The sequence below is a fragment of the Erinaceus europaeus genome, chromosome 15 (assembly GCF_950295315.1).
Source record: "Erinaceus europaeus chromosome 15, mEriEur2.1, whole genome shotgun sequence".
NCBI lineage: Eukaryota > Metazoa > Chordata > Mammalia > Eulipotyphla > Erinaceidae > Erinaceus > Erinaceus europaeus.
The window spans coordinates 7,130,981-7,146,294 of record NC_080176.1 but is presented as its reverse complement, the minus strand read 5'-3'; the positions used below and the strand labels follow the sequence as shown (position 1 = coordinate 7,146,294).

The window sequence follows — 15,314 nt, the reverse complement described above, 5'->3', positions numbered from 1 at the left end:
CTGCCCAACCCTAACTCCACCACTCTCGACACACCTCCCTCCCTCCCTCCCTCCCTCCCTTCCTCCCTTATTTTCTGTCTTTCTCCAGATAGAGGGTGAGAGGCAGAGAGGAAAGAGAGACAGCTCAGCTCCTGAAGCTTCCCCTTTGCACGGTGCTCCCAGTGGAGTTTCAGGGGCCTGGGGCCCCAGCCCTCCCGTGTGGTAAAGTGAGAGAGAATTCCGCCTGACGAGCCATCTCCTGGCCCCGCATTCTGACCTCAAACTTGTCTCTGATGACGTCACTGCAGGGCAGGGCTGCAGCCTCTGAAACCAAATCTCAGATTGGAATCAGGGCTCCTCTCCTTCCTGTCTGTGGAGACCAGGTGTTTCTGGGACTCTGGAACCCGGTGCTGCCACGTGACCAGAGGAGTCATTGCAATAGCAGCTTTTGGATGGCAGCTGTGAGAGTGGGTTCACCTGGGGAGGGTGGGGACAGGGATCGAGTGGGGACACTGGCAGTCCTCCCCTCAGGCTATACTACCGTTCTGTAAGATTTATCAGTTAACATGTGCATGCCAGAGAGAGACTAGGAGAGAGAACCAGAGCATCACTCTAGCACACAGAATGCCGGGGATGGAACTTGGGACCTCATGCATTGAAGCCCAGCACTCTAGCCTCTGCCACCTCCCGGGCTGCACCAGCTACTTTATTTATTTATTTATTTATTTATTTATTTATTGGAACCTTGAGCAAGTGGCTCAGCCACTTACCCTCCGCTTCTTGCCTTCCTGTCTCTTCATTGGTTTATAGCAGTGGGGATGAGTAGTCTCAGCCTGGGGGCTGAATCTGGCCCAATGCCTGTTTTATAAATAAAGCTTTATTGCAACTCGGCCACACCCACATGTTTGCATCTCATCTAGCATCAGGGGGAAGTCCTGTGGTCTTAAATCCTGTGGTCTTAACAAGCTGGTTTCCTATAAAGTAAAAATAACAGCAAGAATTTCTAGCTGACCCTTTTCAGAAAAAGTTCACAGGACCGCTGATCAAAGGAATGGTTAGAGGCACAGGGAAAGGGCAGAGTGGCTCTGTAAACGACTTAGTGCCTGAGGCGCTGAGGTCCCAGGTTCAGGCCCAGCACCACCATCAGCCAGAGTGTGTGTGTGTGTGTGTGTACATACACACACACACACATGCACACGAACTATGACCCTGTGTGAGGACCTGGGCCTGAACCCCAAGCCAACACGTGGGATTGGCCTGCAGGGAGGGTAGCTTCACCAGCAAAGGAGCAGTACTACAAGCTCTACTTCTGTCTCTGTCTCTTAGCCTCCAGCTAGAGGAGAGAGTTAAATAATACGAAAACTTGCTTCCAGGAGTGGTGGAATAATGCAGACACTGAGCCCCGGCACTAACCCTGGGGACATAGTAATAATAACAGTCATCCAAAAGGTGTGGCTGTGAGGATGCAGGAGTTGATGCGAGAGAGATGGAGGGAGGGAGAGGGAGAGGGAGAAATTAGATATGAATTGTTTGGTTAGAAATTACCCCCTCCACCATATATTGCAGGTGTGTCTTCTCTCACGCACCTTAAGTTTCCATGGGCACCAAATCACACACACGTGCGTGTCAGCCTCCAGCAGCGACTCGGCAAGGCAAGGCTCGTCCCAGATGTTGCCTGAGGCTCCCAGGAAGCTCGGACACCAGCTCCCTTGCCCATCACTTCCAGGAAGTTGCAGCTCCCCTGAAAATGGCTGTGACCACCAACATTAGCATTTTGCATCTTGAGCAAAGAGAAACTCAAGTGTCAGAGTCTGCCAGCCCCCGGGGGAGTGAGTCCAAGGAGCAGATAAAGCCCCTCAGAGATCACAAATGGGAGAATGGCATCGCGTTTACCAGAAAATCCAAATGCACTCCCTTCTGTCTCTTCTTTTTAATTCCTCCCCTGTCCCCGCAGGCGCCTGTCTGTTGTGCGAAGAGGTGCGCAGAATCCATGCGCCCACGGCCTTATTTACTGTTTCCCTGCTGAAGCTGGCAGGTCACCTTAGAAGCAGAGAAACACCCCCTGAACTTGGCAAGCAGCACATATTGATATTAATGTCACCTTCTCCCTCCCTCCCTCCCCGCGTGGTGGAGAAAACACGGGTGGAGGGAGGAAGCTCTGTGCTGGTGACCGGCACCCGGGATCTGCCCCCCATCTCCACTCCCACCCCAGCTACTTGGAAGGGGAAAGCGGCCCCAGGGTGACACATGCACACAGAGCAGACCGTTTTCCGATGTTGTGAATGAGGAAGTATCTAATGAACTCTGGGTGGCGAGGTCTGGTTAAGCTGTGTTGTTTGTTATCATGTTACTGCTGTGGTCTTCCTTATTTATTTTTTTAAAGCTATTTATTTATTGGATAGAGACAGTGAAATCAAGAGTGAAAAGGGAGCTAGAGAGGGAGAGAGAGAAAGAGAGGCGCCTGCAGCACTGCTTCACCGCTTGTGAACCTTCACCCTTGCCGGTGGGGACCAGGGGCTTGAACCTGGATCCTAGTGCATGGTAAGGTTTATGCTCTACCAAGTGAGCCCAGATCCCCTCCCTCATATTTTCTAGTGCTCAGTATTGGTATAACAGGATTTTAGAGCAGAAAAACCAACCCAGAGGTGATTTATCTTTTTTTTTTAATCTTTATTTGTTGGATAGACAGAAATTGAGAGGGAAGGGGGTGATAGAGAGGGAGAGAAACAGAGACACCTGCAGCCCTGCTTCACCACTTGTGAAGCTTTCCCCCTGCAGGTGGGGACCAGGGGCTCGAACCTGGGTCCTTGCGCACTGTAACATGTGCGCTCAGCCAGGTGCACCACCACCTGGCCCCTGAGGTGATTCATCTTAACCCACAGAAGATATAATAAGGGAAGAAAAGACGCCCTGGAGAGATTCTGCCTGTTCCTGTGATTTACCTAAGCTTTCATAACCCACCTTCTTCTTCTAGCGTTTGCCAATAACCTACCTGAGGTCACAGGGCTGTCTCAGCAGCTCCGGAAGGGCCTCCCTGACTCTGGAGTTCGCCCCCGACTTGGGGTGCTTTCGGCCTGCTGGTCCCCCTTGCTCTGGGCCTTGCTTCCACTGTCCTATCAGTCCTGGCCTCCAGCTGCCCTGTCCCCTTGGGCTCCGAGTTCCTCAAGGGGCTGTTGGAGCAGGTGTGGATGGGCCCTGGGGTCACCCCTCCCCCTGCTCCAAGTTCTCCCAAAAGTCTGGCCTCTTTTATTTATGTTTTATTGATTATATATTTTATTTACTTATTTTTTAAGATTTTTTTTTTTTATTTTTCCACACTCCGGGATTATCGCTGAGGCTCAACACCATGAATCCACTGCCCCTGGTGGCCATTTTTTCCATTATTTTTTGGAGAGGACAGAAGGAAATTGAGGGGGGGAGATAGAGAAGACGGGGCTGGCTGGTGGTGCACCTAGTTGAGCGCACACGTTACAATGCGCAAGGACGCGGCTTCAAGCCCCCAATCCCCACTTTTAGGGGAAAAGCTTTTCAAGTGGTGAAGCAGTGTTGTAGGTGTCTCTCTGTCTCTCTTCACTCTCTCCCTCTAAATTTCTGGCTGTCTCTATCCAACAAATATAATACTGAGAGAGGGGTGGGGGAGGGAGACACCTGTAGAGCTGCTTCATCACCTGTGAAGTGACCCACCTGCAGGTGGGAATCCGAGGGCTTGAACCAGGATCCTTGTGCAGTCCTTGCGCTTCTTACTATGTGTGCTTAACCCAGTGAGCCACTGCCTACCCCCCAATCATATATTTTAGCAGTTTTAGGTGCAAGACATGTCCCCACACACACAGCCACCCCTGACGTCCACACTGTTCTGGGCATTTTCACCCCTATATCCTAGGCTGGGGGTTGGGGGGTCCTCAGAGACTCTGGCCAAGCAGTACCTCTCTCCAGCGAGACACACATTGGAGTTCGGGGTGTGGGCTGCCGGGGCTGCCCTGTGAGGCAGCAACATTGTAAACCGAGCAGATAACTCAGGCAAGTCAGCCGTACCAAGACACTGTCTAATCCTGGGCCCCAACGACTGTCCCCCACCCTCACCCTTTATTTCTTTATTTATTTGTTTATCTATTTTTCTGTCTCTCTCAGGGGAGCTGGGCTCGAATCTGGGTGGTGCACACGGCAAGGTAGGCGCTCCATCCGGGTGCTGTCTCACCAGCCCCAGCTGCTGCTGCTCCGAGTCCTTTTATCCGCCAGCCCCATGTCCCCACTTCAGCCAGAGATCGAGCTCGGAGCCTTTGTTCACTCTTCCCCTTGCCCGCACTCCCTTGGAAAGAACAGCATCCCTCAATTGGAGCTCGGTGGCCCTGTGAGCCCCACCCGTCAGCACCTCGCTCGCCCCCCATCTCCTGCCTCTCCACTAGCCAGCATCCAACCTTTTTGCTCCTCAGCCCCATACCCCACCTGTCTGAGACTTGCCGTCCCACCCGCCTTCCGTGGTGGCCATGTCAGTCTCCTCCTCTCCCAGGAGAAGCAGCAATTCTCTCTGAAATGGGCCATTATGTGAAATGTGGGTGATTACCGCTAATTCACGTCTGTACCGTCGCCTACGTGCTGGGGGCCCCACGGGCTTGTGCTCATCCAAGGTGCTGCGTACACTACGACTGGAAGGCAGTCTATTTATTTTTTTTATTTTCTGGTGGCAGGCATTTTCTCTAATTCCAAACAATTTAATGAAAACATAATTCGCCTGGAAAAAAAAAAAGACTATACAGCCTGTCGGTCCTCGCGGACAGCAGCTAATGCTCCGGGTGAGAGCGCCACGCCCGCTTCATTACCGCAACATTACCGCAACACTGTGGTCAGGGGAGCTGCCGCTTCAAGAGGCTGCCACCCCCCCCCCATTTGAATAATAGCCTCCATTTTCTTAAAATCACTTGATCGTCATTGGCCCCGTAGATTCAGATTTCAAATAGCAAGCGTTCTAGGGGGCTAAAGGAGCCATTTGAAGACAGCCTGAATTTCTGCTTTTGCTTTCAAACCGCTACAGGTCATACCCTGCGCTCCACCGTGAGGAGCCGGTCCTGCTCGCGGGAGAAAAAAGAGGTAACCGAGTCACTTGGGGGGTAGGGGACTGGAGGGGGTGCCCCCGGCTCTCCCTCTATCCTCTCTGAGCCCCCACCTCGACTCCTGACCCAGCAAGCAGCATGCCCGGCGCCCCATGTCACCTGAAGTCCTCATCTCTCCCAGGGTGTTCTGGTGTGGTAGGTCACCCCACGTCTGAGTAGCCCCCAACAGCAGGCGGCTCTGGGGACCAGCATTTTGGGCGAGGGGCGGCTGTGGAGGCTCTGACCTCAGCCCCCAGGGCCTGGCCCCACATCGCTGAGGGTTTCCCTTGTTCAGCTGAGGGGTTTATGCTCACAGAGGATCGGGGGGCTCAGAGCAGGACCTCTTGATCCGGAGTCTCAGAACTAGTGTGGTGTCACCTCTGTCCCTTAATGCAACAGCCCAGGTGGGGGGTGGGGTGGAGAGTTAGCCTCACCTCATGTTAGGAAACCTCGGGCCTGAGATGGGGTCACAGGGCCAGGGCCAGGGCCAGGGCTGGGACGAGGGCTAGGTGAGCCTCCGCCCAGACCTCAGTCTGTGCTGCGGACTTGGGATCAACGACAGGCTGGGATTCAGGCACCTCCACCTCCCCCCCTTCTCCCTCTCTCATTGTTGTTTATTTTATTAATGGGGTGGGGGAGAACCAGAGCATCCAACTCAGAACCTCACACTGGCATGTCAAGCTCTCTCCCCTCTGCTTCACCTCGTAGACTCCCCCCCCCCCCCACACACACACACAGAGGTGAAGGATGAAACTGTTGGGCTGAGGAGACCACTTGGCAGTGGTGTCACACAGCCATGAGGGCCCGGTTCACTCCTTGCGGCAGCACAAAAATAGAGAAGATTAAGCTAGAACCCTGCTCCTCACCATCCCCACCTTCAACTGATCGATTCCCGGTCTACATGCCCACCCGGCTTCTGGGGTGCCAGGCTTCTGAGGCCCTCACACGTGTGTGCGCGCACACACACACACACACACACACACACACACCTCTGAGAGAGAATAGCAGACCTCCTACCCACACCCAGGTCAAGGCCAGGGCTGCCTCAGAGGGAAATCAGGTTTTCTGGAAGGGGGGCAGTTTACACCACGGCTTTGGAAGGGTTATAGCCATGGGGAGAAAAAAGGAATAAGAAAAAGAATGCATCTTTTTTTTTTTAAAGAGACTTTTCTTGCCTCTTCATTTTTTATTATTTACTTTTTCAAAAGAATTTATTTATTTATTCATGAGAAAGATAGGCGGAGAGAGAGAAAGAACCAGACATCACTCTGGTACATGTGCTGCCAGGAATTGAACTCAGGATCTAGTGGTTGAAAACCCAGTGCTTTATGCACTTGAACCATCTCCCAGACCACTTACTTACTTTTTAAAAATATTTATTTATTTATTTATTAGAAAAAGAGACCAGAACACTGCTCAGCTCTGCCTTGTGGTAGTGCTGGGGACTGGACTGGGAACCTCAGAGCCTCAGGCAGGAGAAGCTTTAGCAGAATCACTGTGCTGTCTCTCCAGTCTAAGAAAGTCTAAGAAAGCTTTTCAGGGGGTCGGGTGGTAGCGCAGCGGGTTAAACGCATGTGGTGCAAAGCACAAGGACCAGTGTAAGGATCCCGGTTCGAGCCCCCTGCTCCCCACCTGCAGGGGAGTCGCTTCACAGGCGGTGAAGCAGGTCTGCAGGTGTCTGTCTTTCTCTCCCCTGTCTCCATTTTTCTCTGTCCTATCCAGCAACGAACGACATCAACAACAATAATAACCACAATAAGGCTACAACAACAAGGGCAACTAAGGGAAAAAAAAAAAGACAAGAAAAGAAAGTGCCTTTCATGACTGGATTGAAATCTGCAGCCATTTTGGGTTCTGCTGGTGAAGTGACTCTCAGCTTCGTCTCAGCCTGTGGAGATTAAGTATAGTGTTTGAGCCCCCGGTCATGAATTATGAATGATTTTGAAATTGTGGTCATTGTAGTTTTCTCAGAAATCTTTAAGGAGTAAATTTATCATATCATGTTAAAATACAAAAAAAAAAAGGAGGAAGAAGAAAGGGAGAGGAGGGAATACCATTGTATCAGCCTCCTAGGTCTTTGCCGGAGTGGTCGGACCTGGGGACTCACTGGCTGGTGACATGCAGGGGCAAGCCTACTGCACAGAGCCCCCAGGCCCCCAGGTGACTGCCACAGGCCCCAATCATGTGACCCTGGGTGAGGCTCCTGTCCCCATTACCTCTTTGGTCACCCAGGTGGGAGGGTGGTCTGTGGAGAGCTAAACAGAGAAAGGTTCAGGACCTGGGGCAGAGAAGGGAGCCCCAGCGAGCTTCTCACTGAAGGGGTCTCCCTTGCTCCCTGGCTGCCTGGCTGCTGGCTGGCGGGCCCCCCGCTGGGCACAGGGGAGTCGCGCCCCCCCCCCCCCCCCCCCCGCATTCCCCAAGAGCCTCCTGTGATAATGGATTGCCTCCTTCTGCAGCTGATTGGCGATTCCAAAAAATGCTCTTAATGGCACTCTCATCTGCAGAGCTTGCTTGGTAAAGGGCTACGGAAGTCACTTAACTCAGCCATCCAGAAAAGCGCGCGCGCGCACACACGCACACACACACACACACACACACATACCGCCTTTAAGCAGAGCCTGTTGGGGCAAGGAAGGAATCTCCTTCCATCCAAGGGAGGGGAGAGCTGGTCTCTCCAGGGACAAAGGAGGGAGTACAGGGTGCAAGGTCCCCAAGAGCTGAGGGTATGGCCTCCTCTCGGGGGGCTGCACGGGCACTCCTCTGCTCCTCTTGGGTCTCCTCACCTGGTCTTTGTCTTGATGCTCCTGGCTCTGGCTTTTCTCATTGCTTTCCTGGGTCAGAGGTGAGGGAGGGAGGGAGAGAGAGAGAGAGAGACAGACCTAACTGGCTTAGCAACAGTGAAAGAGAGACAGCACAGTGGTCATGCAAAACGCTTTCATGGCTCAATCTCCAGTACCACTGACTAGTATTCTGACCTCTCTCTCTCTCTTTCTGTCTTTATTTCTCTGTATCTTTCCCTCTGTCTCTCATTAAAATAAAAGTATTTGAAAAATGCTCTTGGCATCTGCCAAAAGGCAACCCCAGAAAACCAGTTTACTGCGGGTCCTTGCAGGACTGTCCAGTGCCAAAATAGAAGGGAGGGAGGGGCAGAGAGAGAGGAGGAGAGACATCTGCAGCGCTGCTTCACTGCTTGTGAAGCTTCCCCCCCTGCAGGTGGGGGTGGGGCTTGAGCCCCCATCTTTGCATGTGGTAATGTGCGCTTCATGGGGTACACCACCCAGCGATCAACTTTTTAAAAAAAATATTTATTTTTTGAGAGAGGGAAGGAGGGGAGTCAGAAGAAAGACCAGAGAGAGCATACATGCAACACTGGAGGTCACACTGGGGTCTTGTGCCTAAGAGTCCAGCCCATCACCCACTGTGACGCCTCCCAGGCTGCTGTACCCTCCCCTTCTGCCCCTCCCCTCCTCCACCTGTTTATGAGAAAGAGCCAGAGCATCACTCTGGTACACATGGTGCCAGGGATTGAACTCAGGACCTCATTTGACGGTTCAATGCTTTATGTACTGTTCTACCTCCTGGGCTGCTAAACTGCTTAGTTTTAAGAAAAAAAGAATTCTTTTAAGGCAAAGCAAGAAAAAGAAAAAAAACCGCACAAGTCCTTGGCGCTGCATCACAGGCACCTGCCCGCCCTGACAGCTGACATTCCGAATCACTGCTTCCCAGAAGGAAGCCTCTGAGCTCACATTTCTGGGCAGAGGGGCAGAGCCCGCTTCCCACCCAGCTGCCAAGCGTGTCGCCGGCGGCAGAGTTAGCGCCGTCAGTCTTCCTGCTTCTCCGGGCCTTGTGTCTGCAGCTCAGAGAGCAGGATCCGGTGACACAGAGCTTTGGGTGCCCGCCGAGCGAGCAGCAGGGCTGGAGGCAGCTCCGGGTGGCACGTGAGGCTGTGAAGCGAGGTGCCTGCGGCCTCCAGCGGATTCCCTCGGCCACCCGGCCTGGGGTTGGCTCTCATGTCTGAGGAGCAGGGGAGGGCAGGTCCTGCGTCACAGAGCTGCACCAAGCACCCAGTGGTAGGTTTTTTTTTTTTTTCAGTTTTTAAAAAGAAATGGTGTGTTTTTTTTTTTTTTAATTTTTATTAGTAGTTTAATACTCATTTTAAATATTCTAAGAAAAGACAACGGGGGTATAATTCACCTTTCCCATCACCGGAGCTCTGTGTCCCCAATGTTTTTTGCTTTTTAATTGCCACCAGAGTTATGGCTGGGGCTCTGTGCCTCCAGTCCTCCTCAAGACCATTTCTTTTCTTTTTTTAAGATCTCATTTATTTTATTTCACCTCCAGAGTTATCGCTAGGGCACTGTGTCTGCACTAGGAATCCACTGCTCCTGGAGGCCTTTTTTTCCCCATTTTTGTCGCCCTTGTTGTTGTCATTATTGTTATTGCTGCTGTTGTTGTTGTTGGATTGGTCAGAAAGAAATTGAGAGAGGAGGGGGAGAGAAAGACACCTGTAGACTTGCTTCACCGCCTGTGAAGCGACCCCCCTGCAGGTGGGGAGCCAGAGGCTTGAACTGGGATCCTTGCACTGGTCCTTGCACTTCGTGTCATGTGTGCTTAACCTGCTGCGCTACTGGCTACTGGCTGGCCTTCAATTTCATTTATTTTTTAATGAGAAAGGAGGTGGTGGAAAAAGAAGCAGGAGCTACTCTGTACACAAGCTTCCAGGGGTTGAACTCAGGACCTCATGCTTGCGAGTCCATTGCTTTATCCACTGTGCCACCTCCCAGACCACTGCCATTTCTTTTTCTTTCTTTTTCATTCAATAGGACAGAGAGAAATTGAGAGGTGTAGGGGAGGTCTAGAGGGAGAGAGGGAGAGAGACAGAGAGACACCTGTAGCACTGCTTCACTGCTCATGAAGCTTCCTCCCTGCAGGTGGGGAGCAGGGGCTTGAACCTGAGTCCTTGTGCGTGGTAACCTGTACGATCCACTGGGTGCACTGCCTGGCCCCAGACTCAGTGAATCAATAAGACATGTAAAACAGTGCCTGGTACACACAGGAGCTTGGTGAGGCTGAGGAGGGTTAGCTTCTAGGAAGGGCAGGGGCCAGAGAGCCTGCCTGAGCAGTGATTCGAGCCAGAGGTGGACAGCAGAGCAGGGACTGGGCCAGTGTCCCTCCCCCTGGGTTCCCTCACGGGGCACCGAACCCCTCCCATCAGAGTGACCTCGAATCTCAGCCACCAGGCTGTTCTGGGACCCCTGCCATCAGCTGAGAGCTCCTGGAAATGCAGTTACAGGCACTACTCTCCCCTCATCATCCACATTTAACATGCGTCAGGCCCAGACTCCAGCCTCAAAAAAGCCCAGAGAATCAATTTCTGACAAGATGCCAGGAAGGAGACAGACATGTATGTCTAAACGCTTCCTGGTATCAGCTGAGCTTCCGGCACAAGATCAGACTGTAGGAGAAAAGAGAAAAAAAATTATATATGTATATGTATATCAAAGAGCTGCAGTTTGTGACCAGAGAGAGAGAGACAGACAGAGAGAGAGAGAGAGAGAGAGAGAGAGGACAGCTTCCCTCAGCCCTGAGGCCTGAAGTTGCTTCTGGTGTATCTCTCTCGTTACCGCCCCCGCCCCCACCATCAGGAAAGAGAGCGGGCCTGGGAGGTGGCACAGTAGATAAATTGTTGGGGTGTCAAGCAAGGGGTCCCAAATTCGATCCCTAGCATCGCATGTGCCAGAGCGCTGCTCTGAGTCTCTCTCTCTTCTGTCCTCTCACAAATCAGTAAACAAATGTGTAAACAGATCATTAAAAGCAAGACCAAGGGGCTGGTGAAGTAGCTCCCTTGGACCCTGTGCTTCTGTCCTTGGAGGGTGTGTTGCTTCTAGGTTCCGAGCAGCCGGAAGTCACTTCTGCCCGTCACGGAAGTCTCCTGGCTGCTGTGTAGGCCTGTGCTTCTCTGTGTGAGTTCAGCTCCATCTGCCATCTTCTCTTCGACAGGTTCAGTCTGCCAGGGACACTCTTCTTGACTTTCCCAGGCTGTTCTGAATTTAGCAAAATCATTATTTATTCATTAAGGAGATGGGGTGGGGGGTTTGTCCAGAGCATCGCTCTGGCGTATGCCATGCTGGGGATCAAACTCAGGGTCTCATGCTTGAGAGTCCAGGGCTTTACCCACTATGGCAGCTCTCAGGCTGCAGGCTGTGGTGAATTTCAAGATGCATTTCTGGGGATGTGAGTTGTAGAGGAGAGGCTTTGGGGTTGACCCAGGCCAGCGCTGCCAAGGTCCTTGCTCAGCTGACTGGCTTACGGCTTGGCCCTCAGCCCTGGTGTCCTAGGCCCCAAGACTCTGAGAGCATGCACAGGCCCTGTGGCCCCGGGAATCAGACTCACGTCCAGTTCTATGGCTTTGTCACGTCACCGGAGACGCTGTCTCTGCCTCTGTTTCCAGAACAGCAGAATGGTGGTGACAGTAATACTGCTACCACCTCCTCAGACCTTGGGGTGACTCAGCGAGGCAGCCTACCTGGAGTACTGGATTTCGTTGCTGGTGGGGGTTGGTGAGTTAGCTCTGAAACAGAAGGAGAGGGGCAGGAGAGCACCTTGAACGCAGCAGGCCAGGGGCAGGATTGGCCAGGGCATTGGAGCAGACACACACTCACAGGCTGAACCGTGACACAAATCGAGTGCTCTGAGGCTGGCTGTGTGCTGCCGGGAGTCAGGGCATTCACTTCCTCGTTCACATCCACTTGGCAAGTCTAGTACCCGCTGGGTGCTGGGCACAGATCCAGGGCCTGTCGCTTCAACAGAACAACTGTTCTATGCTCTAGTGCCCACCTTCAGAGAGGACACTCTCTACTGGAGGGTCACAGGAGACCCCCACCCGTCCTCCGGCCTGATGAGGAGCAGCCCCAGTGCAGTGCTCTCTCCTGTGCCTGCACAACGCCTCCTTTCCTGCCAGCCCCCTGGTATTCCTGGGCCTCCCCAGCAGCTTGAAGCCGCCACCCCTTTTGACTAACATACCTGCCGATGTGTTATAAAAAGAGTATTTTTATACAATTTCTTAATTTTGGTTTACAGTATTACAAGAAAAGGGGTATAGCTCCACACCACTTCCAGCACCAGAGCTCTGTGTCCCCAGTCCCTCCACTGGAACCTGCAGTGGTTCTCCCAAGGTCACAGATACGGCTTGTCTATTATTTCTATAACAATCTGTCTGTCTATCTAACATCTATCTATATTTTTGCCCATTTTTTTCCTATGGTCCTAGCTTCTCTTCCTTTCTAAGTCATACCTACACCTATTGCTACTTTTGAATGTCATTTTTTCTCATTTCTTTTCAGGTCCTAATGGAATGGGAGTTCAGAGCCCTCTGGTCATCTTCCTCTAATATTTCTCCCTCTTTCAGGGAGTATGGACCAAAATTCTTTTTGGGGTGCAGAATGTGGGAGTTCTGACTTCTGTCATTGCTTCTCTGCTGGACATGGGTGTTGGCAGGTGGATGCACCCCCACCCCAGCCTGTTTCTGTCTTTCCCTAGTAGGGCAGGGCTCTGGAAAGGTGAGGTTCCAGGACACATTGGTGAGGTCTGCCCAGGAAAATCAGGATGAAATCATAGTAGCATCTGCAACTTGGTGTCTGAAAGGCAGTCAAGATATGTCGCAGGCCCTGGCTCTCCACCTGCAGAGGAGTTGCTTCACAAGCAGTGAAGCAGGTCTGCAGGTGTCTATCTTTCTCTCCCCTTCTTTGCCTTCTCCTCCTCTCTCCATTTCTCTCTGTCCTATCCAAAAAAAGGGGGGGAGCACAGTGGGTTAAGCGCAGGTGGCACAAAGTGCAAGGATGGGCCTAAGGACCCCGGTTTGAGCCCCGGCTCCCGACCTACAGGGGCGGTGAAGCAGGTCTGCAGGTGTCTGTCTTTCTCTCCCCTTCTCTTTCTTCCCCTCCTCTCTCCATTTCTCTCTGTAAAAAAAAAAAAAAAAGAAAGACATGTAGCAGGACAAAATGTTTAATAAACAGGAGCCTGAAAGTAGGAATAGAGCAGGTGAGAATAGGGATCTGAGGGTGGGAAGCTAGGAAGTCTGTTTTAGGTATGTTCCTAGCAGCCCATGACTTTAGCAATTTTTGCTTGAGCTTGATTGCTAACATGGAGGTGGACTAAATATGGTCTGGGAGGATGTATTCAGAGTTGAGAATAGAACTAGAAAGCTGGACTAGGGCACAGTATCTCCCCTCAAAAATGCTACTTTTAAAAGAGCAGCCCAGCACCCCTATCTTTGGGCCCCTTATCCTTCTCTGGCCTTCAAGAGCTGGTGCAGAACCAGGGCTGTGACTGTCACCAGCATGGTGCCTGTAGTGGGTGTGATCATGGCCCTGCCTGGAGGAGGAAGCAGGCCAGGTCCCACACCAGCCACATCCTCCCTGGAGAGGAGAAAGGGCCTTCCTGGGAAAGGCTGCACCATCTTCTCCTTGAGTGGATTTCAGGATAGTGAGCTCTGTGGGTGAAAGGCCTGCAGGATTCACTCAGGCTGCAAGCTCAGGCTTTGTGCTGTTGTCATTAGAACCTCGTCAGTGTCCCTAAACCGCATCGTTGCGGTCATGAACATTGATCCAAAATGCATTACACTCCTGGCAGTGTCTGAAGCCTTCCATGTTTATAGGAGGTGGGTACAGTCTGTTGCATCAGAACAAAGGACTTTGTGGGAGGAGGGCAGCGAGGGGGCTGGAGTTGTGTGTTTGTGGGGGGGGGGGTGGCATCCTGGTGCGGGTGGTGGAGAAAGACCCTAGTTGGAGACGAGAGTGTTTTGCAGGCACCTGTCACAGGGAGATGAGAAATTGTACCCTTGTGTCTACAACTGTACTGTAAACCAATAACCCCTCCATAAAATGACAAAAAAAAGGAAGTATTCACTCTAACCTTTCAGTACTGTAACATACCATTAATCACTAATAAAACATGAAAAATGCAGCATTCAAAACAGATGTCAATTAAAAAATAATACAGTAAGAAGAATGACCTCGTGAAATAAAAAAGACAAAAATAGGGGCTGGGCATAAGGATCCCTATTCAAGCCCCCGGCTCCCCACCTGCAGGGGTGGGGGTCACATCACAGTCGGTGAAGCAGGTCTGCAGGTGTCTGTCTTTCTCTCCCCCTCTCTGTCTTCCCCTTCTCTCTCGGTTTCTCTCCTATTCAACGACGATGACATCAACAACAATAACAATAATAACTACAACAACAATAAAGAACAAGGTCAACAATAGGGAAAACAAATAAATATAAAAAGTTTAAAAATTATTTATTCATTACCACGAGAAAGTGAGGAAAAGGAGAGAGAACCAGAGCATCACTCTGGGACATGTGGTGCTGGGGATCGAGCTCAGGACCTCCTGCTTGAGGGTCTAAGGTACCCACTGTACCATCCCCCAGGCCACCATACTCTCCAGAGCCAGGATCTGGATTGATATTCTACCAATCCCAGAACGGAGTGCGGGACCTCCACACTTGCCCTGGTGGCGGCAGATGACAGCACAAGACGAGGCGGGAGACTGGCAAGTGTGAGTCCCTGGTATTAGGGAGAAATCCACACTCACCGTGGCACGGAAGCTGAAGTCCACACAGCCAGCCCTTTAGAAAGGGCCGCTCCGTCCCGCCTCCAGGGGGCAGCACTAGCTGTCGCTGCAGGCTTCTGTTACTTGGCTGGTGTTGGCAGCATGGGCACACTCACTGACTGCAGAGCGTTTCTGCTCCTGTTTTGAGGGTGGGCGTGCAGCTGACATGTCAGCAAGTGTACTGGAAAAGTAAGCCCAGGACTACGTTTTCTTTTCTTTTTTTAAAAAAAGATTTATTCCCTTTTGTTGCCTTTTTTTTTTTTATTGTTGTAGTTATTATTGTTGTTCTTGTTTCTGGCTAGGACAGAGAGAAATGGAGAGAGGGGGAGAGAAAGACAGACACCTGCAGACCTGCTTCACCGCCTGTGAGGTGACTCCCCTGCAGGTGGGGAGCCGGGGCCTCGAGCCTGGATCCTTCCGCTGGTCCTTGTGCTTTGCACCACCTCTGCTTCACCCCCTGCGCCACCGCCCGACTCCCAGGACTACGTTTTCTTACACAGTTCCTGTTTGTTACAGAGCTCCTGTGCAGCTCGGGAGCACAGAGGACAGACTCGCTGAAGAGCAGAGGGGGGCAGGTGGTTACCTGGGTTTTGAAGGAGCCAGGCTGGGAGGTGGCTCGGTGCGGAGGCATTGGGCTCT

The 15,314-nt window shown here is 52.0% G+C and overlaps 1 protein-coding gene across 4 annotated transcripts in view; it reads left to right on the top strand.

Annotated features, from left to right (window-relative positions):
• The window catches only part of KATNIP (katanin interacting protein), a 117,756-nt gene that overhangs the window by 19,252 nt on the left and 83,190 nt on the right, over positions 1-15,314 (top strand). For 3 of the 4 annotated variants that reach the window (XM_060172742.1, XM_060172739.1, XM_060172738.1), the window contains exon 2: positions 5,012-5,067. The exons of the other annotated variant lie outside the window; for it this stretch is intronic. In XM_060172742.1, coding sequence (XP_060028725.1) covers positions 5,012-5,067 — 56 coding nt within the window. The remainder of the gene's footprint in view (positions 1-5,011; positions 5,068-15,314) is intronic. 4 annotated transcript variants of the gene reach the window in all.